Source organism: Tuber melanosporum (assembly GCF_000151645.1).
Source record: "Tuber melanosporum whole genome shotgun sequence assembly, scaffold_275, strain Mel28".
NCBI lineage: Eukaryota > Fungi > Ascomycota > Pezizomycetes > Pezizales > Tuberaceae > Tuber > Tuber melanosporum.
Genome location: NW_003298947.1, coordinates 36,952 through 60,140, shown reverse-complemented (window position 1 = coordinate 60,140; position 23,189 = coordinate 36,952). Strand labels below are relative to the sequence as shown.

The window sequence follows — 23,189 nt, the reverse complement described above, 5'->3', positions numbered from 1 at the left end:
CATAACAAGAAAGAAACAACCTCCACGCTCTGCTAAGGAGCCGGGTAATCCTGCAAACGCGGAAGACACACAACCTCCAGGAGAATTCCCTTCTACTCCAGCAAGAAAGCCTTCCTTTGAACCTCCAATCAACCCTGAATCCAGTAGCGAATCAGATATGGCTAGCACAGGAGGAGGGCCCTCTGGAGGAGGAAAATCCTGGGCTAGGCCTGAAGAAGAGGAAGTACCCACAGTTTTTGAACATCCTAAGTTTAAACTCCACCTCCCAGAGAAGTTTACAGGAGAAGGAAAAGACATCAAACCCGAAGCCTTTGACCGATGGGCGACGGAACTCACACACTATCTTCTCCTGCAAAAGAAAGACGTGGAAGACCCTACAACCGGACTATACATTGGATCATTCTGCGAAGAAAAGGCAACCGACGCATACCACCAATGCTATAAGGAATACGGCAGGAATGTAAGATTAAGATCTACAGTTCTCAATTACCTGAAAGGACGATTCCAATCCTCTATAACTAATGACCTCCTATACAACAAATTCAACCAGCTCCAGCAAGTTAACGGAACGCATATCAAGAGAATCACCAATGTGGCTACGGACCTGTTAATGTATAAGGACCGAATGGAGAAAGGAAGTATCTCCAAATACATCCTGAAGCGAGGATTCTATGACACTATGCACCCTACGCTCCGGCAAGAAGTAGAACCACTCGAGAAAGACAGCGACGATATGGCAGTAATAATTGCAAGAGCCGAACAAAAGGACGCCATTCTCCATGAGACCAAGGCCTACAAAATACAGACATTCTCTAGTAGGAATAGCCAGCCACGGCACAAAGCCTCCAGCAATTCTGAAGACTATACCCCACAAGTTCTCAAGAAGAAAACAAAATCCTCCAAAGAATCGAGCCGGCAGAATGGAAAATGTTTCAAATGTGGAAAAACAGGACACATGGCAAAGAACTTCCCTACGAAGAAAGGGAAAGGAAAGGCAATTAAGCAGGAGGCATCGGCCAACAATGTTGAAAGCGATAATACCCAATCCAGCGAATATGAAGAGATCCATATTGGATATATCGATGTGGAATGTAACAGTGTTCGACCTCTGGCTACATTCAAAGCACACACCGCCCTGGAAGGTACTATCCTGATCAATGGCAAAAAGGCACGAGTCCTATTCGACACTGGCGCAATTGGAAGAGATATGATCAGTAATGCCTTTGTCTCTGTCCATGGACTCCCAACTCGAGACCTTAACCAACCCATACCAGTCAATATGGCAGTAAAGGGATCACGACCCACAAGCCATAAAACCTGTAGTGTGACTATTCGACTTGGTTCTGCTGTTCTACCCCCCTAGGCAATGCTGGTTGGAAATCTAGCCAAATACGATGCCCTGATAGGTATGTCATTCCTGAACCGCCACAAAGCTATAATCAGGGGTGGGGAATCAACCATCGATTTCTCAGATCAGAAGGTCAGAGTTTCTTGCAAGCCAACAAGCGGAGAGTACCAAGCAACAGTCTGTGAAGCAACTGCCTAACGACTATTGGATGAATACTCTGATGTTTTCCCTGATCTAATACCCGAAGAACTACCAACTATGAGAGAGGTGAATCGCCACATTCACCTCTGAGACTCCTCTAATCTCAAGAACCAACCCACCTACCCTATTCCTGACGCATACAAAAGCCCGCTTTGTAATTGGATCAACCAACAACAAAGAAGAGGAGTCATCTACCAGGCAGAAGCCCCAGGTGCCGCTCCTATGTTTGTTCAATCCAAAGCAGATGGCAATGGAATCCGCCCCTTGGTTGACCTCAAGCTACGGAATAAAAACACGGTTATGGACAGCTCCGCTATCCCAAACCAAACCCAGATCCTAAATGCAGTTGGACGGGCTAGATTCCGAAGTAAGATTGACCTAAGTGATGCCTACTTCCAAACAAGATTAGATCCAGAAAGCGAACGATACAACAGTTTCAAAACACCCTTCGGAAGTTTCATTAGCCGAGTTATATTACAAGATGATATGAATACGCCCGCCACCTTTATGCGAATTATGGAAAACCTCCTAAGCGAATACCTCCACCATTTTATTTAGGTCTACATTCATGATATTCTTGTCTTCTCGAACACCAAAATAGAACATGCCTACCTTATAGGTTTGGTTTGTACCAAACTTAGGGAAGCTAACTTCTACGCCAACAGAAACAAATCAATCCTGTTTGCTGATAAACTCGATAGCCTATAATATGTTACAGATGATGAAGGAATACATGCAGCCCCTAGAGAAATATCCTGTTTGATGGAATGGACGACACTCCAGAATCAAAAAGAACTCCTGCGATTCCTAGGACTAGTCAACTATATTTCCCAGTTCCTACCACACCAGGCCACTGTAACAGCGCTGCTCACAGACCTTACCGGCAATGCAGAATTTGTCTGAACCCACACTCATGACCAAGCCTTTACCAACATCAAGCAGTTGATTAAAAACGCCAACGTTATTCAACCTATCGACTATAGTAAACCTGAACCGATATGGCTAATTACTGATGCATCGAATGTGGGAGTTGGAGCATGGGTTAGACAAGGAGCCTCCCATAAAACGGTGAGACCGGCGGCATTACACAGCAGGAAGTTCACTAACTCACAGATGAACTATGGAACAACAGACAAGGAAGCCCTTACTGTGATTGATGCTCTCGCCGGTTTCAACCACATCCTGATTGGCAATACCTTCACTATTGTTACCGACCACCAACCTCTCACTAATCTTAAAACAGAAAGAATACCTGGAAGGAGAAGAACAGGATGGATAGGCGAAATCAGCAAATACGATGCAAAAATCATCTATACCCCTGGAAGAACAAACTATTTAGCTGAAGCTCTCTCCCGCCTATATGAGAATCAAGACCTTGCAGATCCTCCTCTTGTTCATGACCACACAAGACAAAGCGAAGACAGCCCTGACGATACCTCCTATGAACAAGAACCATCAAAGGCTACCGCTAGCTCTGACGCTCCCTCCAATCCTTTCTCTTACACCATGTACAGCACTGCCGGAACGGAACGAGGAAAGGACATTGATGAAGAATGGAAAGACAATTGCACACTCCGCAGCACACCTCCTCACGAACTTGAACAAAGCAGACTCCACTGGTCCCACTGTTATCAAGACACCTGCCCTTTTCACCAGACTGAGATTAAGTTCGGCAACAGATACTAGTGACCGTACTATATACCTGCTGACGATTCCAAAAACACTAGCTTCGACACCGCAGAAGGAGCAGAAGAGATGATCGATGAAGATGAATCAACCCAATCTCCTCATACCCTTAATCCTGTTCCAACACGATACCAAGGTCTTGAAGAACTCGAACAAGCAGCAGCCTACATGGATGCAATATCCTATTTACACCCCCCACAGTCAGCCTCGCCATCCTCTCCTCCAATAACTGATTCACAACCACTATATGGTGGACCCTTACGAGTATACAACAATGAAACCATTGTCTCAGTCATACCCCCTACTATTCCTGTGCATCGTCGACAACTCTATGAAACGTTTAAGGAAGAGGAAGCCTCTATCGAACCAACAAGAGGATCCCTAATCGAGGATGAACGGGATGTTAGATCAACAACAGAAGAATTAACCTCCTCTTTTCGAAGCCAAATGATAGCAGGATATCGCCGTGACCCGATTTACTTCAAAGCCATGGATAGCTCCAGGTATGGAGACCTCGCCCCCTACAACATATCCAATGGAATGGTCTATACCAGCACCCGTTATAGTGAACATTGTCTATACATCGCGAAAGGCCATATGTTCAATGGAATGACTATTAGGGAATGTTATTACCGAAATCCACAACAAAGGACACCAGAGTGCAGATTGTAACCTCCAATACGCCTCGGAATATGTTTACTGGCCTGAGATGCGAAAGGACCTCCGCGATTTCGTCAAACAATTCAAACTCTGCCAGGCAAATAAGGAGCGAACACAACTACCTGAAGGGAAAGCGCAGACCCTCCAACTACTATGTGAAATATTCGAATCATATGCCATGGATTTCGCAGGACCATTCAACAAGTCCGCCGGATATGACACCATCTTGGTAGCTGTGGATCGATTTTCTGGATATACATGGCTCATACCAATGAAAGTTACCGATTCCTCCCTAGACACCAGGAATAACCTCCCATGATACCTGTTTACCCCCCATGGGTACCCCTCATCTATTGTCAGTGATGCTGATCCCTGTTTTACCGCCAGATTCTGGAAGCAAACCTTGACCTCTCTCGGAATAAACCACATTATGGCTGCCCCTGGACACCATGAGACAAATGGCCAAGCAGAACAAAAAATCCGCGAAGTTAAGACCGGAATAAGGAACATGATCAATGAATGACAGACCAACTGGGAACCAGCCCTTGTTGAACTGTCCGCATATATCAATGCCGGATTTTCAGACACCTTAGGAATGTCTCCATACAAGGCAGTTTTCGGCCGTCGATACCCTCTCCTACCTACAACTCTATTTAAAACTCCTCGGTCCCTGCCTCTGATTACCATCTAAACCGCCATCAAGCCATTCGGAATGACGCCTTCCAAGCTGTTAAAGCTGCCCAATTCCGAAGTACCACTACTGCTCAGAAACTACGACATAAACATGTCCCTATTCCGTCAGGTGATATGCTCATGGTACATGGAAACATGTTCATTACCAATGTTGGACACAGCAAGAAATTGCAACCCCTGTGGCGAGGACCCTTCAAAGTCTTATCTTTTGATAAGCATACAGAAAACTACACAGTCCAGATAGATGGACATATGTACCGCCGCAATACCGCGGTCTTCCATGCCTCTGCTGTCAAGCAATTCCACCCAAATCATGACGCCAAGTTCCCTGAAAGAACTCACTCACGACCTGCACCTATTATCATTGACAAGAAAGATGAATGGGAAGTTGAAAAAATCAGAGATCATCGCCTTTGGCATGGAAATGATCAGTTCCTAGTCAAATGGAAAGAATATCCAACGAGCGAAAACAGTAAAGAACCACTGGAAGGACTAGAGCATGCTATAGATATGGTGAACGGATGGTAGAAAGACAATATGCCAAACGGATCCCTCCCCCCGATGATCAACTACATCACCATGTACTAGACACCCACGATGCCAGAAACTGAGCGATGGCATTCAGAACTTGAAGATAGAGATGGATTTTGGGTACCATACTTTGAGTCGGAATTTGAAAGTAGCGATGATGAAAATCAGGCTATGGAGCAGGTTCTCGACAACCTTATCTAATCTCGATCACCATCCGAATACCATAACGATGTCAAACTATGTGGAACTCAATGTGAGGCTGCGACAACAGATTGTTGGACTGTTGTTGAACCGCGATGTTATCCAACTTGAAGACTACTTCGAAATCCTCTGGATAGAATACTCTCCTGATTGCGATCACACTTGGGTTGATGTACAATGCGAATCTGGTATTCGTGTCTACTGTGACTTGCATTTCTTCGAGTCTAAGTGTTTCTTTAGAGTTTCCTCTAGTCCCTGGTGTGACACTTATGATGAAGAGTTTTTAGCGGAAACTGAAGCCTTTAGTTTCTCAGACTCCACTTTTGATGATTATTAGGTTTTGTTTATTTAAACAGTTGTTTTGTTTTGGGGAATGTAACCGGTACGGGTACTCGGTTATTGGTTTTGTTTTATGTTTTGTTTTAAGTATCACTTTGATACTTGGTTTGTTTTAAGTATCGTTTGATACTTGGTTTTGTTTTATGTTTTGTTTTAAGTATCGCTTTGATACTTGGTTTGTTTTAAGTATCGTTTGATACTTGGTTTTGTTTTATGTTTTGTTTTAATTATTGCTTTGATACTTAAGGAGTTTTACCAAAGTGTATCGATTGATACCTTTGATTAGTTTCGTTCATGCTAGACATGAACAGATTTGTGTATTTAAAGACCACCTGTTTCTATGATAGAAAAGGCAGACTTCGACAGACAGTATTTCAATATACTTGGTTGAACGGTTACTTCTTTGTTCCCCAGTACACCCTCGAAGCCTCCTTTAGTTATCAGCTCTCGCCTCCTCTCTGGAAGAGCGGGCCACCTGCCAACTATCATATCTATTCCCGATAACGTGATTAGCACCCTGCGAACACGTTACAGAACTGAGGGAAGGTAAAGTAAGATTGAATCATATAAACAATATTATATTGTTAACATCTCTTCTCTGTTGCTTAATGATATCTAAAAATTTAGGTATCACTTGAATATTTATATTCCGTATCTGAGTATTCACAGACTACATCTATCTTTTATACAAATTATGTACTTCTTTAACTATAACTCACAATGTCAGGTATTTTCCTAAAGTGCAAACACTAGGAGACTCTGAAAACCATCATACTCTTTTTAGTAATTACTATTAGGTCAATTGGGAACTGCACTATTCCCAATAGTAATTATTAAATTCTCACAGTTTATCAAACTTATAGCCTAGTTCTCAAGGGGAACTTTGTTGACCCCAATTGTCTCTCTTATTAATAAAATGTTCAGTTTCATCCACAGGTCATGTCTCCAGGAGGAGTTATTGGTGTAACCTTATTAGGTCGCCAACTTTAACCCTTCATAACTCCTGATCCAACAGACAGATATTATTCGGATAACTTTCTCCTAATTCGCAGTAAGCTATTCTACTGTATTGGTATATGATTCCTCCTTTGGCAACTTCTGGTTATCATAGGTAATGATGCATTGGTCATTGTTCACTATTGGGAATAATTCCTGCAACAACAACGCATCACTAAGCCTAGTTGTAATACTTTATAAACTCTATTGGCTTCTTTGATAGTGTCCTTCAGAGTTCTAGGCTCTCATAAATATCTTAGAATGGATAAGAATATATTGGCTATTTGTAGAGATCCTCTAACATTCATTATTATGTCTTTGTGCAAAAATGTCCTATTACCTACAGCCTATACTAAAGATGTTCCATCTTTGAAGCCTAGTAACTCTCTGAGTAGTTGACAGATTTACTCTGTTCCACTTCCCAGACCTAGCTGATGGTCCCCTCTTATATATTCAGTGAACAGTATCCGGTTGGATAGATAGCAGCGACGTATATGGTATTATTTGGATCCCTTCAATTCTGTAGTACTATAGTCACAGGACACAACAAAGATTGATATGTATAATGACATGCAGGCCCTGTAAGGGGGCTGGAGGTGGGTGTTGGAGACCAGAGATTCCAATTCCAAGTGGTGTTACCCTACTTAGGGTGGTTCCAAGGTATCAGATCCCGGTACTTCCAACACAATACTAGGTACTAATTTAACTCTTAAAATTATTCAAACATAAATATATCCTAACTCAATCAGCTCATAGTGTTACTCCATAACTGTAACAGTAATATGACAATAGCTGACTTGAAATCTCATTATACCTTTTTCTCAAATTCACATTATTGTATCTGCTCAGTTTTCTAATATATTATAATTTAATTTATATATTGTGTACTATTAGAAACATAGAGGATTCTACCATGATATATTGAAAAATAACTATATCAACAAAATAAGGAGAATATCTGCCATCATATACTCCTTAGTTAACCTGATAATGGATATATAAAGCACTAGCATAAGGTGATTGAATACCTGGGTGGACATAAGTTATGATTCATGATTTTAAGAATAACTTAGATTGCATCTCGCTTGCAAATTCAACCGCAAATTGGGCCCTCCTGGTGGTGAAGAACTCAGTACGGTTTCCCGTAATCGCGAGGCACCCCATTCTTGCTCGCCAGGGTACTGTACTCGGGGGGTGCAGTTAGTCGGGCGACACCCAAAAGTGGTAACTGCACTTTGGTGTAGCAAGCAGGGGTATGTGTAAGAGCTAGAACGGAAATAGACTGTTAGCCGCCTCTATAGGGTATGTTTTTGTATGCAGGAAAAAAGTCCCACGACGCCAAAAGTTGAGTATCTTAATACGATGAAATAAAGAACGTATATATATATAAAGAAAGGATAAGACAAAAGGAAAGTCTAGCTAATAAGGTGTTGCACCTCCTTTGGCTGCAATGACAGCATGTAGGCAATCAGGCATACTTGATATTAGTCCTTCCAATCGCTCCTCTCCAATCTGTGTCCAAATCGTCCTTAAACAAGCTTGTAAATTCATAACATTTCCTATCCGACCCCAAGTTTCACCCATTTCAGTCTCCAGGTCAAGCCATAAGGCTTCTATTAGATTTAGGTCTGGTGATTGTACTGGCCAGGGCATCATATCTACCCCATTTAACTCTCTATAAGTCCTAGCGTGCTTCTTGTGTCCTGGTGCTCCATCCTCTATAACCCGTGCCCATCCATACTCTTCACAACACTGATGCCAAAAAGGTATCAGATATGGCTCCATAACCACCTCTACATAAACTGCAGAGTCCATCTTTGCTTTGCAAGGGAATAAACACTAGCTCTGACTTGATTGTTCTACAAAATCCTCCCCAAGCCATTGTAGACTCCCTTCCCTGTTTGAAGCTTTCATCTATACAGTCAGGATGAAACTCTTCTTGTGGCAGCCAAATTACCTATGGCCGATGCCCAAACCCAGCCGTTGAAAATGTGGATTCATCGGTCCACAAAACTCTCCCCCACTCCTCATGGGTCCAATGAAGCCTTTCACGACACCATGCCATGTGTTTTGGCTTGTTCGCAGGACAGATATTGAACTTTCGTCGTGGTATACGCTTGTGATATCCAAGCTTCTCTACTACGTTCTTGATTGTTCTTGGTGAGCAGGCATAACCCATCTCAATTCCAATTTCCTCCCAACTAAGGCGGCGTGTACGAGCATCTCGGGTAATAAATGCTACAAGTTGTGCAATCTCAGCTCCATCAAAGATTGGTGGACAGCCTGTTCGAAGAGCATTGGAGGATGTGCCATTCACTTTTGTCCTCATATATATCTATACATTAATAGCAATTTTCCAGTCTGCTTCTGTGAATGACTTAACTTACCTTTTGGCAGGTACGAGAATCGATTTTCAGCTCTTCTCCTATTCGTCTCCAACTCCATCCTGCATTTTCACGTAAGGCAATAACTTTAAGGCGATCATCACGGGTTGTCTCCTCATGTCTTTTGCCTTGTGGGTTATGGGTACGGCTTCCTTTAACCTTCATGTTGTTTCGAACACATGAGGAAATGGGTAACTTGGGGTGGTGATGCCGTGTTGTTTACTAGTATGTCATATTTCCCCTATAAAACCTCTGCTTAGTTAACATTGTCTCAAAAGCTCTGAACTTCTCAGACATTTGTACTACGTCGCCCTACTTACCCTAGTACCCTAGTACAGTACACCGAGCCAGCGTGAGGTCGGGAAGTGTGTCGGTGCCTTGGAAAGGTAAGGAGTGCACGAGTACCGTACTGTATCATACCCCCTCTTTCGTTTCGGTCACAGTAACCTCAGTGGGGCAAATGTCATGGGGCGACCGCGACACGAGCAAACTTGCGACTACGGTTTCTGTGCGGAGGCAGAAATGCTATAATTCACTGGTCCAGGGAATTTGTTCTGTGCTACCGGTATGTTTGTCAGACTAAACATCGTACCCTGGGGCCAATCCCGGTGCCGGTATGTTGGTTCACTACTCGAGTATTAATTAGTCCCTAGCCCCCGCCGGCAATCTGACATGATGCTTGCGTTTCCTTGGTTCAAAAATATTGGCCGTGATAGTGATGATGCTTGAAACCCTCCTGTGAACTTTAGACGCATTCCCATTCTCATCCCTCCAGTTTATCACTATAAGTGCTCAAACCCTGACTCGTAATGCTGAGGGGTTTTTTAAAAAAAGAATCGGCATTGCATACCACCCAGACCTGAGCAATGGGCAAAAAATTTGTGGCTTGGAATAACAGTGCTTTTTAGATATGATTCGATATTGCGGGTACTAGAGTACAGTACCCGTACAACATCTTACACCGATAGAAGTTCCACTATGGTCGCACATAGTCAGTACTCCTGTTTTCCCTAATGGGCCCCAGACACTGAGAGCACTACCGTACGATCATAGCAATATCTGTGCTTGTGCAGTTCTCAAATACCCCTCCTTGCCCCTCAAAGACCGTACCCATTAACTTTAGATAACTGTGTTTAGGTACTCCCCTAAGGCTGTCATTTTGCCTAATAATGAGAGAGACGGTTAGAAAAAAGCGTTTCCCTGGGCAGGGGTGCTTGAGAGGGTACTCGAGTATGGCTCGAGAACTTTACTGTACGAGTACTAATATGGCTGCACCAGCACAGCACTTTTCCGCGAACACAAGGAATTTTGCACCCCCCCCCCACTCCTAGAGTGCTCACCTCTGAGTTACAAGGGCAATACGAGCACAAGAAACGATACTCGGATAACTATGATATCACTCCCGAGAATGGGGCGAAACCCAAATCAATCGCCTAAATCCTTATGCCAAAATCACGGGCAGAGCCCACCCAGGAACGGCATGCCCTGGAAAAAATCGGAAAAGTGGGGTTACGAGCAGAAACACGGAAACCGATTGGCTGGAGTCACCCGACGCTCACATCAGTCCTCCAGAATCCCGTGTCTCATCTTCCGATTTCCCTTTTACTGTATCAAACAAGTACCGCTACGCTGAACGAATACGACACGGTACCGGTACTGTGCTCGAGCACACAACGGGATCTCAAATATACGTGTGATTGAACGATGTTCCGGGCAGCTCGGGACTTCCCTCTCTAGAAAGGAGAGAAGCACAGTCAAAGCCGAGTTATCCTGCCCCCTGAGAGGCCAAGGGGCCGGGAGTGAACACTGGACCCCACCAAGGGAGGCAACTCGAACAACATAAGACATAGTTCAACCAGTTGAGATCCTATGGTACTACCGCATTATGGCTATCAAAAAACCATAGAAGTACTAGTACTGTCGTTTTTTCCCTTGCATTCCGTACAGTACCGGTAAGACCATGAGTGGCTTTCGCAATCTCGCTGCTCGGTCAAGTGCCTCACCCAGGCTCATCCTGTCCCGGAAAGATCACCGGGGGTGTCAGCGTAAGCGGACCCCACAACCTCTTCCCCATCCTTATTGTCTCGGCTTTTTCACCGAGGATGACGGGAAATCCCCCCGAACGGGTCACTACGGTATGGAGGGGGGGGGGTATTTCCGCTAACCAGAACGGACTGGGATGTAAAGCTAAAACTTTTCACCTAGTACAAGTGGTGGAGTGGTGGAAGTAACCTCTGCTAGAGCTTATCCGGCTAATGCTACCAGAGGGTGGTACTTGTACAAGTAGCATATTTCGCACTGATGCATTTATCACGATGAGGCAGGGGTCCCACCATTACCCCACTTAAAAGTTTCAACCCTGGAAAGTATGGTAAAGAATACCCTCGCAATGAGCTCTGATACCCTTCCGAGAGACTTTCTTTGGGGATATGCTACTTGTACGTTACAAAAGCCAAGTTTGGAGTAGTATAATCTGGTAGCTAACTTTCGCAGCATCCGGACAAATCGAAGGCTCACCAGAAGTCGATGGCCGTGGGCTGTCCATCTGGGACACCTTCTCCCGCCAGGGCAACACAACAGAAGATGGAAGATCCAGCGACTTTGGGACAGATAGTTACATACGCTGGAAAGAGGATATTGCCCTCATGAAGAGCTACGGTATTACACGTTTCCCCGCCCCCCTCCTCACCAACCACTAAACAATTCCAGGCGTAAATTGTCACCGCTTCTCCATCTCCTGGTCCCGAGTAATCCCCTTGGGCGGCCGCACCGACCCCATTAACCCGGCCGGGATACCCTTCTACAGAACCTTCATCCAATCCCTCCTGGAAGCCGGCATCCAGCCCATGCCGACCCTGTTCCACTGGGACCTTCCACAGGCCCTGCAAGACCGCTACAAAGGCTTCCTGAACAAGGAAGAGATAGTGGCCGACTTCACACACTACGCCCGCGTCGTCTTCGAGGGACTAGGCGATCTGGTGAAAGTCTGGGTGACGATAAACGAGCCGAACGTATACGCTGCTCTCGGTCACTGCATCGGCGCGCATGCTCCGGGGAGGTCGAGCGATCGGACGAAGAGCCCGGAGGGGGACAGTCTCGTCGAACCGTACATCGTCGGGCATAACCTCTTGCTGGCGCACGCCGCGGCGGTGAAAGTTTACAGGGAGGAGATCGCCCAGCAGGGCGGGAGTATCGGGTTGGTTATCAACGCGAATTGGGCAGAGCCGTACGATCAGACGGATCAGAGTACGCCTCTTCCCGGGGCACGACCGGGGCAAATGTGCGCGCTAATGTGAAACAGGCATCGCTGCGGCGGAAAGATACTTCACCATCTGCTCGCTCTGGTTCGCTGACCCGGTGCACAAGGGCGACTACCCGGACCTTCTGAAAGAAATTCTCGGAGACAGGCTTCCGGAATTCGCACCCGAAGAGAAGGTCCTGCTGATGGGCTCGAGCGACTTCTTCGGATTGAACCACTACACTACGTACTATACCAAAGTTCGCACTACACCGGCCGCACCAACGGACTTCAGATCGCAGTTCTTCCACGACGTCGAGGAGACTATCACCAGCCCCGATGGGAAAGAAATCGGACCAGAGGCCGGGTTACCTTGGGTCCGACCGGTACCCTGGGGATTCAAGAAGGTCCTGAGATATTTGTGGGAGAGGTACGGGAAGGATATTTATGTTACTGAGGTGTTCCCCCCCCCCCTAGCTTCTTCACCTCAGCTCTTGATCTGATACAGTAAACAGAATGGCGTCATCTGCCCCGGTGAAAAAGACATGAAGAAGGAAGAAGCCGTCGAAGATGACTTCAGAATTGACTACTACCGTAGCTATATCAACGTCATGGCCGAGTTGATTAACGAAGGCGTTCCGATAAAGTCTTATCTTGCTTGGACATTTGCGGATAATTTTGAGTGTATGCCCCACACGCTCATCTGACAAAGAGTTCGCTAACCCGATGCGTGCGTGCGCACAGGGCAAGAGGGATATACGGCCAAGTTCGGCGTCACATTTGTCGACACGGAGACCGGAGACCGGACGCCGAAGAAGTCGGCCGGCTTCTTGAGGGAGTTCATGGGCAAGAAGATGGGTAAACACGAGGCATCACTCGATGGGGGAATTCCGGACAAGACATAGTTGACCGAGTGGAAAATTGAATGAGATCAAAGTCCTAACATAACGGACTTGATTTGGGCAGCCACGGTATGGCTGGCTTCATGCCGGTCCGGTACAGCACAGTAACGTCTGCGGGTCATGACTCTCCAATCTCAAACATCGCTTTTGAAGCTTGAATACGCCTCTCATTGCAACTCCAGCTCGATACATTATCCATAACAAAATTAGAATAGCAATAATCACAAAAACCCGCACTAAACTCCACCTTGAAGCCCATCTATAAAGCACCCGTATCACACCACCCACTACAGTATCATACCCATTGCACCCCACTAGGAGTTCATCCCCAATTCCCCCTATCCACAGCAAGCACCCACCCAATATCAACCTTCACAGCCGAACCTTCCGCACCCTCCAACAAATGTCAGCACCCATTCCACATATCATACCTCCTCCCCCACTAGAGCAAAAACCCCAAGAGAAATTCAAAACTTAGCCAGAACCCATTCCCCCTTTCCTACTCCACCGGCTCAACCAAAACCCAGACTTTCTCCACCCCAACCAGCCACCATCAAGCTCCACGCCAACGAGTCGTGCCTCCTCAAACCAATCGGGGGGCTCGGCCGGCTACGAGCCGCACGACCAGGCGGAGGCACGAATCGTTGGTTCGAGGCCCAGCGGTAGGTGGTTGGGTTGGGTTCGTTTGAAGGAAGGCGAGTGGTGTCGATGATTGGGAGATCATGACGGATAGGTCGGGGGAGGGGAGGGGCGATATATAAGGGAATGGAAGCAAGTGCGGGGTAGGAAGTGGGGGGTGTTTTGGGCTTGTGATTGGTGGGGATGGTACACGTTGTGCTCGGGTATTCAAGTTTGATACTGCCTTGCGTTCCGGGTGGGCGAGACCCGGGTGGGCATGGATGGGTGGCTTCGCTCCAGCCCTCTTGGGTCCGGATTCCTACCGCCTGTTATCATAGACCCTTGGTTTGAAATATATGGGTTCCTTCAACGTTTCCAGAAGATGCTATTGCCTAAGATACTTGCAACTTGCCCAACTTCCATACCAGTGCTTGCTTCCAACATATCATGAATCCCCCACTGCTCAGCATATCCATTCATCATGATCCCCACACAGCTCTCGATACCGCCGCCCCAGGAAGTTCAGTGGGGCCAAAAGGGTTTCCAACAACTCTGAGACTTTGGGAAATGCATCGCGGTATCATATTCTCTACTGTCATATACCACACTCCGTCTCCATAACTCACTAGTTCCAAACATCATTTTCGAAGCTTGAGTGCGTCCCTCATTGCAACTACGATTCCGTACGAAACAAAAATTACGAAAACAGTATTAATTTTAAACCCCTCCCCAAACCCAGCCAAAAAAAACACCCAGTATTATAATATTATCATAATTATGTATGATACCATCAACTACTCATTGCACCCTACTATCACCTCAACCCAGGTCCTCCTTCTCCATATCAAACATCCAAGGCCCACCCACTCACGCCAACGCAATATCCCCCTTTGAAACTGAGCCCTCCATCACACACCGCCCACAAAAGCAAGCGTTTATTTCACATACCCTCTCCCTCACTCAAGCAACCCTACAAGAATCTATAATGAAAATAAAGAAAGAGAAAGAAGAAAACTTATCTAGAACCCCCTCCTTCCTCCCTTCCCACTTTCTCCCACACCAGCTCAACCCAAAACCACCCCACCCCAACCAACCGTCATCAGACTCCACATCAACGAGCCGTACATCACGCAGGCCGTAGCGAATGACGGCGCCATCAAGTCCTACGGCCTTTGTGAGGAACGGACCGTCAGTGCAGATCTCCGTGATGGGTATTTGGGTTGGTGATTGAATTCTGGGTCGGGCTTGTTTGGGGGGGAAGGTGAGTGAGAGCGTTGGTGGCGACGGAGGAAGGATGCTACATGGATTGGGGGGGAGGATGATATATGATGGAATGGAAGCAAGTGCGGGGTAGGAGTGGGGGTGTTTTGGGCTCGCGGCTGGACGGGAATGCTGCCTGTCGCTGTTTTCGGAGAGCCCTATATGGTATTAGGCGGGGGTAGCTAGCCGCGCGGTAATCGACGGGAGTCCACTGTACCGCACAGAGCTGTTTGGTGCCACCAGGCTTTGTTGTGGGGAGGCCGTGATAGGCCTAATGTATGGGATTGAATAAATAATCCACTGATCATCGATGGCTTAACTCCAACGATCAAACCAATTACCCCACCCGAAAGGCCATCACAGTGCAGAAGAATGCCTCCTACTTTGGGCCCCGGCGTTCAGTAAGTTAATTGCAAATTTCACGAGTGATACTCCATGATCAGAGACCAAGAGATTCGTTTTAAACACCCCCTCCCTATATAGTCTACACCCATCTTCTTCGATTATGCCCTCCCACCTCCATCATCCAGCTTTGTAATAACCCTCTTTAACCGTTCTATGCACCTCTCCTTCCCCAGAACTAGTAGGGTCGCCACGATTGTAGGGCCAGCAGCACCACCCGCAAGGCCTAGTCTAATGATCTTCATTCTGGTTTTCCAGGCCTTGAAAGCAGCCTTGTCATTCTGGGGACAGTCCATAATAAATTCCAATCCTTCTCTTGTCCATTCTGCTTGCTCCAGTTGGGACATTGTATCTGCCAAAAAGGATCCTACGGATGCCGACACGGGAGTGGTGTCGAGGAAGGCCTTTACTTGCCTGATTCCTTTGATCGCTGGCTTTTCGTCGAGTGAGGGCACTTGGAAGAAGTATGAGGATATTCCTACGAATTCTGGGGTGGTGAGGTAATTTTGGATGTTGACTTGAAGGACCGAGTTTATGTATTCTTTTGTGATCGGGGTGCCGTCTTCCAGGCTACCGTATCATTAGCTCAAACGAAAAGAGAAATTTGAAGTTTTTGCAAGTAAGGTAAATACTTTTCTCCAAATCTCTTGCGAACCTGGGCTTCTACCGCGTCTAGGATTTCCTTATCACCCGATCCTCCCATCACCCGATTCCGAGCATATTGTTTCTGCAAATAGTCGAGCTTCCCAAATTCAACTTTGGTATTACCCGTTGTTAATCCGTCGATGCTGAATTGCTCTACTAGCTTCTGTATATCTAGAATATCGCTCTCGCCAGCATGGCTCCAGCCCATTAAAGCAACAAAATTATTAAGAGCCTCTGGTAGATACCCCTTTTCCCGGAACTCGGAAATAAATACGTCCCCAGTTCTCTTGCTTAACTTCTTCCCCTGTGTATCCTGTAGCAGCCCTACATGTACGAACTTTGGCGGCTTCCAACCAAAACAGCTATATAAATGTACATGTTTAGGCGTAGATGGCATCCACTCCGTAGCTCTTAGGACATGCGTTATATTCATAAAGTGATCGTCTACCACATTTGCGAGGTGATATGTCGGCATACCGTCAGATTTTAATAGGATCGGATCTTCGAAGGCACCGATTGCGTGGTCGTGACTCTGAGCCCCCGGAGTTATTGTGCCGTAGACCAGATCATGGTAAGCCGGATATTGAACAGGGGCCTTGAGACGGACCACATGTGGCTCCGCGGCCGAGGCCGTTGGCGGAGAGTTGAGGCAATGACGGTCGTAGTCAGTGGATTGCCCACTATGCTTTCGGGTCAAAGCTAAGGCCTCCAGCCGTTGGGGAGCGCAGTAACATCGATAGGCATGACCCTCCTATGAAAATGTTAGACTGGGGCTATTCGGGCAAGCCAGAGAGAATCACCTCGAGTAAAATATCGACATGCTTCCTGTGAAGTTCCGTGCGCTCTGACTATGATACAAGGTATCAATACAAGGATAGGGAAGTGGAGCAGGAGACAACCTGTCGATAGGGGCCGAATTCTCCTCCGACCAAGGGTCCTATAACTCATTAGTCTATGTAGTCTCAATCAATTCATCGTGGTAACGTATACCTTCATCCCATTGCAATCCGGCCCACCTTAAAGTATCAAAAATACCTTCTTCAGCTCCCTCCACAGTTCTTTTCTTTCCCCAGCCTTAGCTAATGAAACAAACTGAACTATCTAACACAAGTATGTGGACTAACCTTGTCAGTATCCTCAATCCGGAGCAAGAACTGACCCCCAGTTCCTTTAGCGAGCAGATAATTAAACAAAGCGGTTCTTAAGCTACCCAGGTGCAAATAACCGGTAGGGGACGGAGCAAATCTCGTACGCGCAGGAGTAATGGCAGAGGATGCACGAATTACTGAATTCGAAAACATGGGAGAAGTAGAAATGCATCGTCGGCAAAGCCGCGAGGAGCGGGAGATATTGGGTATTGTCTTGGAAAATATGAACACCATTGGCACGGTAGGGAAGTATGTGACCAATGAATGTGTGTAGATGAGGGAAATGAAGAAATAGTATTCTCTCTTGATCTTGAAACGGTTCAAGCGTTCATTATCATATCAGATCATCCTTAGCGGTCAATAGATCAAAGAGAGTTTCTGTGCCAAGAACTTTTATCGCCCAGCATTTATTTACATGGAGCCCGCGCATTTCATTGGCAGGCAGGAAGGCATATGATAACATCTTGAAGAGCCGCGTCTTGTCTATCGCATCTCTTCTAGTGATAAACCTTACTGCACCATCTTGCTTGCCAAAAATTTCCACCACAATCATTTACCGCACCTTATCCACCAACTCTTTCTTCCACCTTCTGCTCGCGATCTCCAACACTGTCAGCGTGCACACAACCTCAGCAGCTGTTCTTCTTTCTCTTTCCTCCGTTCTCCACTTCGAATAGTTTCTTCCCTAATTCCTTCCTAATTACTCACCAAAAGTACAAGTATGCTGCCCCTTCCAGCATTGAGTCCGAGACACCCCTTCTAACATCACTCAACAATACTAGTGAACGGCTCAACTGAAGCGGAATCCATAGATCTGTACGAGATTCTTGGAATAGAATCGAGTGCTACAAAAGCTGAAATCAAGAAGGCCTATCATAAAGTTCTGACTCCTCTTCTCTTTTCGCATATTTAGACCCAACCGGTACAAACACCGCTTCGAGGCCCCCAAACTCTGCAGTGCTAACTGAGCTTCCTTTTCTATCCCCACAGGCCGCTCTCTCATCTCACCCCGACAAGGTTCCGGAACACGAAAGGGAAGATGCTGAAAATCGCTTCAAGGATGTTTCTCAGGCTTACGAGATTTTATCTGATGGTTTGTTCCTAACAGTCTCCTCCTAATCACCCACGTCTTACTTTACTATAGATGAAAAACGCGCCCGTTACGACCGTTTTGGAATGGCAGATTTTACTCCAGGTGGAGGTATGGGAGGGGATGTTGATCTCGAGGAAATGTTAAGTCACGTGTTTGGAATGAGCGGAATGGGTGGAATGGGAGGTTTCCCAGGTATGGGTCCAATGCCTAGGGGAGCAGGTGGAAGAAAGCAAAAAGGCAAAGACGTGGTGCAACAGTACGAAGTGAGCCTGGAGGAACTGTACAAAGGCAAGACTGTCAAGCTGGCTAGTACTAGAAGTATTCTGTGCTCTCTCTGTAAAGGGTAGGCTCGTTTCCAGTTGCTCCACAGAAATTCGCATTAACCATTCGCATTTAGGTCTGGTGGAAAAGACAAAGCCAAGGCTAAAAAATGCGCAACTTGTTCTGGCCGCGGTTGGAACCAGAATCTTCGCCAAGTCGGTCGTGGTATCGTCACCCAAGAAAATGTAATTTGTGTATCATGCAAAGGAAGCGGAGATGTTTTTCGAGAAAAGGATCGCTGCAAGAAATGCAAAGGGAATTGCGTGGTTGAGGAAAGGAAGGTTCTGGAAATATACATTCCTCGTGGTTCTAAGGAGGGCGACAAGATTGTTCTACAAGGTGAAGCAGATGAAGCCCCAGACCACGAAACTGGTAACATCATATTCCTCTTGGAAGAGAAAGATCACGACGTATTCTCGCGCGCTGGGGCTGACCTCACGGCACCATTGCGTGTTTCCTTGGCTGAGGCTTTGACTGGATTCTCTCGAGTCGCTCTGAAACATCTTGACGGGAGAGGAATTCGGATCACTCATTCCAAGGGAAAGATTCTTAGGCCAGGCCAAGTTCTCAAGGTTGAAGGCGAAGGGATGCCTCATAAGAAGGGAGATGGCAAAGGAGATCTCTTTCTTATTGTTGACATTGAGTTTCCCGAAGATGGTTGGGCTCCAGACGTCAGTGGTATCAGAAAGGTTCTACCCGAATGGACCGGTGTGGAAGTACAAGCAGAGCAAGTGGACGATGTGACGTTTGATCCAAACGGTGATATCGACGATGTGAGTCTTCAATAACATGAATATGGATGGAACAGGCTTGCTAACGAAGTATTGGATAGTTTGGCAACTCGGATGAAGCTGGAGGGGGGGGCTGGGTTGATGAAGATGATGAGGATGGTGATAGCAGTCGGCAATGCGCTCAGCAATAGATCAGCAGAACCCCTACCAAGGAGAGGAGCAGCAAGGTTATAGAAGGCGGCGTTTTACGAGCTTGCCTAAAGGGAGTTTCGACGATTCTTATATCTTATTACATTTCTATCGCCCCTCTCTGCTTTTGTATCTCTTATTCCTCTTTACTTTTTAGCATTAAGGTTTTTCCAGGTTTGCTGTTAGCTGGTGGAATCTGTCATGCCAGACTGGTGAACTCTCTTACGGTATTCGTTCACGGCATAAAAAAATTGATAACGTTGGTGTAAACTGATACAAAGTGCATCTTTCTAAATCGGGATCTGGTCTCTGTTGTCCCCCGTACTCTCGTATTTCCATCCATGGCTTTGCCTTTTTATAATCATAGGTGCATAATTAGAATTCGAACTCGGAACGGTGTCATCTGTATCGATAACTGATCCTGTGGTGGCTGTGTAGATAAATGGATTTACAAGTAGACTACTGGTTTGTCGGCGGGGTCGTTGAGAGGATCTAGATGCTTTTTCGAGCCCGACACCTTACTAAGATGAGAGTAAATTCCTATCAACTACAAGTACCCGTACAAGCTCGAAATGCATTCATCGGACATGAAGCACGTGAGTACCATATTCACCATATATCAACTTCATCATCAATAAAAGGCGTTGGCCATGGAGAATTTAAGGGAATATTGCCAAGAATTCCGGGGTTCACCCCTGGACAAGCAGGGCTACTCTCTGCCCCTTTGATGCTTCATTTTCACTCCTTCTCTCATCCCTTCACTCATCTCTCATCCCATCATCCCTCCCCCACCCACACCATACCCTACAAGCAGATCTCTCTCATGTTTCAGCTGGGGCCATTAATAGAGCGACTCGTGCCAACAGTCGTCTAACTCCACCAGTCAGAGTAACCTCAGAACACCACCAACTCGAAATCCATATCCCAACCCGCCACCCCCGAAAGCCCCAAACTCAACCCCCTTTGCTATTCTCGACACTGCCCGGCTGAGCCAAAGAGTAGGAACGAGAAACCCCCCCTAGAATATTAGGGTTTCCACAAAAATCAGGCCCCCCGCGTTTTCACCTGCCAGCCCCTCTACCGTACCATACTTTAAGTTCCCGGAAGCTCAAACCCCTCCAAATCATGAGCTGAGCGACCTGAGATACTACAACCATAAGAACAGCGGGATGTCTTCAGCAATAGCACTTTCGCCCCCTTCCACCGCAAACACGACCAAATGTCAGAACTGTGGAGCAAAGCTACACACCGATGAAGCACAACGTCGGATCGCAGAGCTAGAGGCTCAAGTCCGCATACTTAGCGAAAAGGCTACAAACGCAGGTAAGCCTTTTTCTTTTTTTATTCCCCTTCCCACAAACCTACTCACTCACACAAAAACTAACACACGACCAAAACAGTGGACAAGCTAGCTGATTACGAAGACGAGTTGAAAGCATTAAGAGGAAAACCTACTCCACCATCCAGCTCCTCCTCTTCTTCGTCCTCCTTGACGTCAAATGCCCCTTCCGGAATCACCTCAGCGACAAATAGAATATCCGCTTTCCTCACTGCTTCCTCGCGTGGGAGAGGTGGTCCCCCGCCCAGTCCGCCACCTGATAATAATTCCACAGATGTCCTTCTGGAAAAGGAACGGAAGGCCAGGGTCAAAGCTGAGGAACGCCTGGAGCAGGTCACGGGAGAGCTCGAGGAATTAAGCGCGAGCTTGTTTCAGAGCGCGAACGAGATGGTGGCCGACGAGCGGCGGCAAAGGAGCAAACTGGAAGAGAGAGTACGAATGCTCGAAGGTCGGGACGCGGAGGTTAAGCAACGACTCGGCGTGCTTGAGGGCGCTGTGGATAGGATCGTTCGCGTGAGACAAGTCCTTGCAGTCTCGTAATCACCTCGGGTATTGCGGCCTCTATTTGATCGGGTTTGGTGCAGGCGTTGAATTGTTACCTCTCTACGTGCATAGTTTTGGGGAGTTTGGGGTTTTCAAAGCGTTTTCTTTCTCTCTGCTGAAGTGGGCTTTCTCAGTTTACTTGGTGTTCTATATCACATATCATTTGTAGCTAGTGGATGGTAAATTCATACCCCCGCGCCGCAATCATCCTGACTTCAGTGGTTTTTGTACGGCTGCAGTCAGCGAGAAAGCTTGGTCAACCAACTCTCTTTTACCTATCCACGACTCATAATAGAACTCAACCTTCCCCTCTCAAAAAGCAGTGTATCATCCACTCACCTCCACCACCAACTCGAAGAATACCAATAACTAAAAGTAAAAAAGGAGCCTCACGTTGCCTACCTCACCTAGACTCACTCGCCCTAACATGGCCAAGCTCGGAATCCGCATCACCCCCGAGAAATCTCAACAGAGCAGTATCATAACAAATCCCCACTATGGGTAAATCGCAGCACTCCATCACTCAGGTAAACGGCCTTCTCCCTGCTTCCCTCTAAAGACGCAGGGTAACGCCCCAAAAGCGCTCAGAACGATAAAGGGAGGTCACGTTAATCGATTGTCCGGGGGGAGGAACGCAGTGCGGGGTATTACTTGTTGGGCACCAATAGACGGAGATGCAGGTTTTGAACCCCCTCGGACAAGTATCATAAGCCAAAGTAGCCAAAGGCTGAGAGATTCCCGGTGATCTTGAAGGGTTGGGGCTGTGCCGTTGGTCCAGGCGGTTGGGGTATGATACGGTGGGGTGTTTTTGGAGGGTGGTGGGGGTATTATCATAATAATTATCATAGCTTATATATTGCGCAGTATGATGACGGGTTGTGCGGGAAGATATCGTGTCGGCCCCGAGCGGGATGCGAGTAAAAGACTGGACTACGGTAACTTATCCTGATATTGCGATAATCGTCCTCATTCTACCGGTAACCGATTTATTCCCATTACCCAGGCGTTTATCCCGAACAACCCACCACTTCGAGTGTGTGTGTGGAAGCGAAGTCAGGGAGTGGCGTACCGTAGGGCGCTCAGCCTCCAGCCCTTGCTTCGCCCGCGCGCACGAAGGTTCATGCCGTTCGCTGAAGGACAAAGGAAAAGGAAAAAAAAGAATGTGCCATCGGAAATGGGTGGTCAGCGCGAGATCGTAAGTGGGGGATTGCGCAACAGGCTTGCTCTTGCCAAGCGATTTGGAAATGGCAAAGTTATGATATGTATGATACCGGTACGAGTATGATACATTTTGATGTTGGTCACAATCCAACCAAATTTGTCGGGGTGGGATCATTCGCTATCACTCGGATTATTCCCCGAGCAGTAAGTTTTCTACCCCATTCGTTTCCCCCTTCCACCTCCGCATCTATAGTACTCTTTCATGTGCTGCATCTCTTGAGCGATTCGGCAAACTCGACGATATATACACATCCCGATAACCGTTTGCAGTCATTCGTGTTCAAGTGCTCGAGGGTTCATCTGCGGGTTAAGTCAGATCCACGCGGCGACGTCAAGACTATCCAAAGGCGCATCATAGGCTATCGTGCCTGCAGCCTTTGTACGAGTATCGGTACAGTGCTCTACCGTAACTTGTCAGTGACCAACACCCCCTTCTGGTAGTCTAAACCACGAACCTACCTTGCTCGAAGAGGGACATGATATATAAGATCTTTATGGCA

At 46.7% G+C, this 23,189-nt stretch overlaps 4 protein-coding genes; 3 read left to right on the top strand and 1 right to left on the bottom strand.

Annotated features, from left to right (window-relative positions):
* Positions 1–11,428: 11,428 nt before the first annotated feature.
* GSTUM_00001302001 (uncharacterized protein) lies at positions 11,429–13,283 on the top strand (the record flags this gene model as incomplete). XM_002838748.2 has 6 exons in its annotated part: positions 11,429–11,477; positions 11,533–11,697; positions 11,749–12,285; positions 12,341–12,735; positions 12,793–12,961; positions 13,022–13,283. The coding sequence occupies 6 exons, from the start codon at positions 11,429–11,431 to the stop codon at positions 13,180–13,182; spliced, it is 1,476 nt and encodes a 491-aa protein (XP_002838794.1). The 3' UTR covers positions 13,183–13,283.
* A 2,762-nt stretch (positions 13,284–16,045) lies between these two features.
* Positions 16,046–17,499, bottom strand: GSTUM_00001301001 (uncharacterized protein; the record flags this gene model as incomplete). XM_002838747.2 has 5 exons in its annotated part: positions 17,229–17,499; positions 17,095–17,167; positions 17,004–17,041; positions 16,905–16,952; positions 16,046–16,855 (listed from the first exon to the last, which is right to left on the bottom strand). The coding sequence occupies exons 1-5, from the start codon at positions 17,403–17,405 to the stop codon at positions 16,046–16,048; spliced, it is 1,146 nt and encodes a 381-aa protein (XP_002838793.1). The 5' UTR covers positions 17,406–17,499.
* Positions 17,500–17,774: 275 nt separating this feature from the next.
* On the top strand, positions 17,775–19,856 carry GSTUM_00001300001 (uncharacterized protein). XM_002838746.2 has 6 exons: positions 17,775–17,995; positions 18,035–18,132; positions 18,243–18,345; positions 18,397–18,688; positions 18,743–19,439; positions 19,499–19,856. The coding sequence occupies exons 1-6, from the start codon at positions 17,974–17,976 to the stop codon at positions 19,586–19,588; spliced, it is 1,302 nt and encodes a 433-aa protein (XP_002838792.1). The 5' UTR covers positions 17,775–17,973; the 3' UTR covers positions 19,589–19,856.
* Positions 19,857–20,379: 523 nt separating this feature from the next.
* On the top strand, positions 20,380–21,787 carry GSTUM_00001299001 (uncharacterized protein). XM_002838745.2 has 2 exons: positions 20,380–20,909; positions 20,987–21,787. The coding sequence occupies exons 1-2, from the start codon at positions 20,756–20,758 to the stop codon at positions 21,463–21,465; spliced, it is 633 nt and encodes a 210-aa protein (XP_002838791.1). The 5' UTR covers positions 20,380–20,755; the 3' UTR covers positions 21,466–21,787.
* The last annotated feature ends 1,402 nt before the right edge of the window (positions 21,788–23,189 follow it).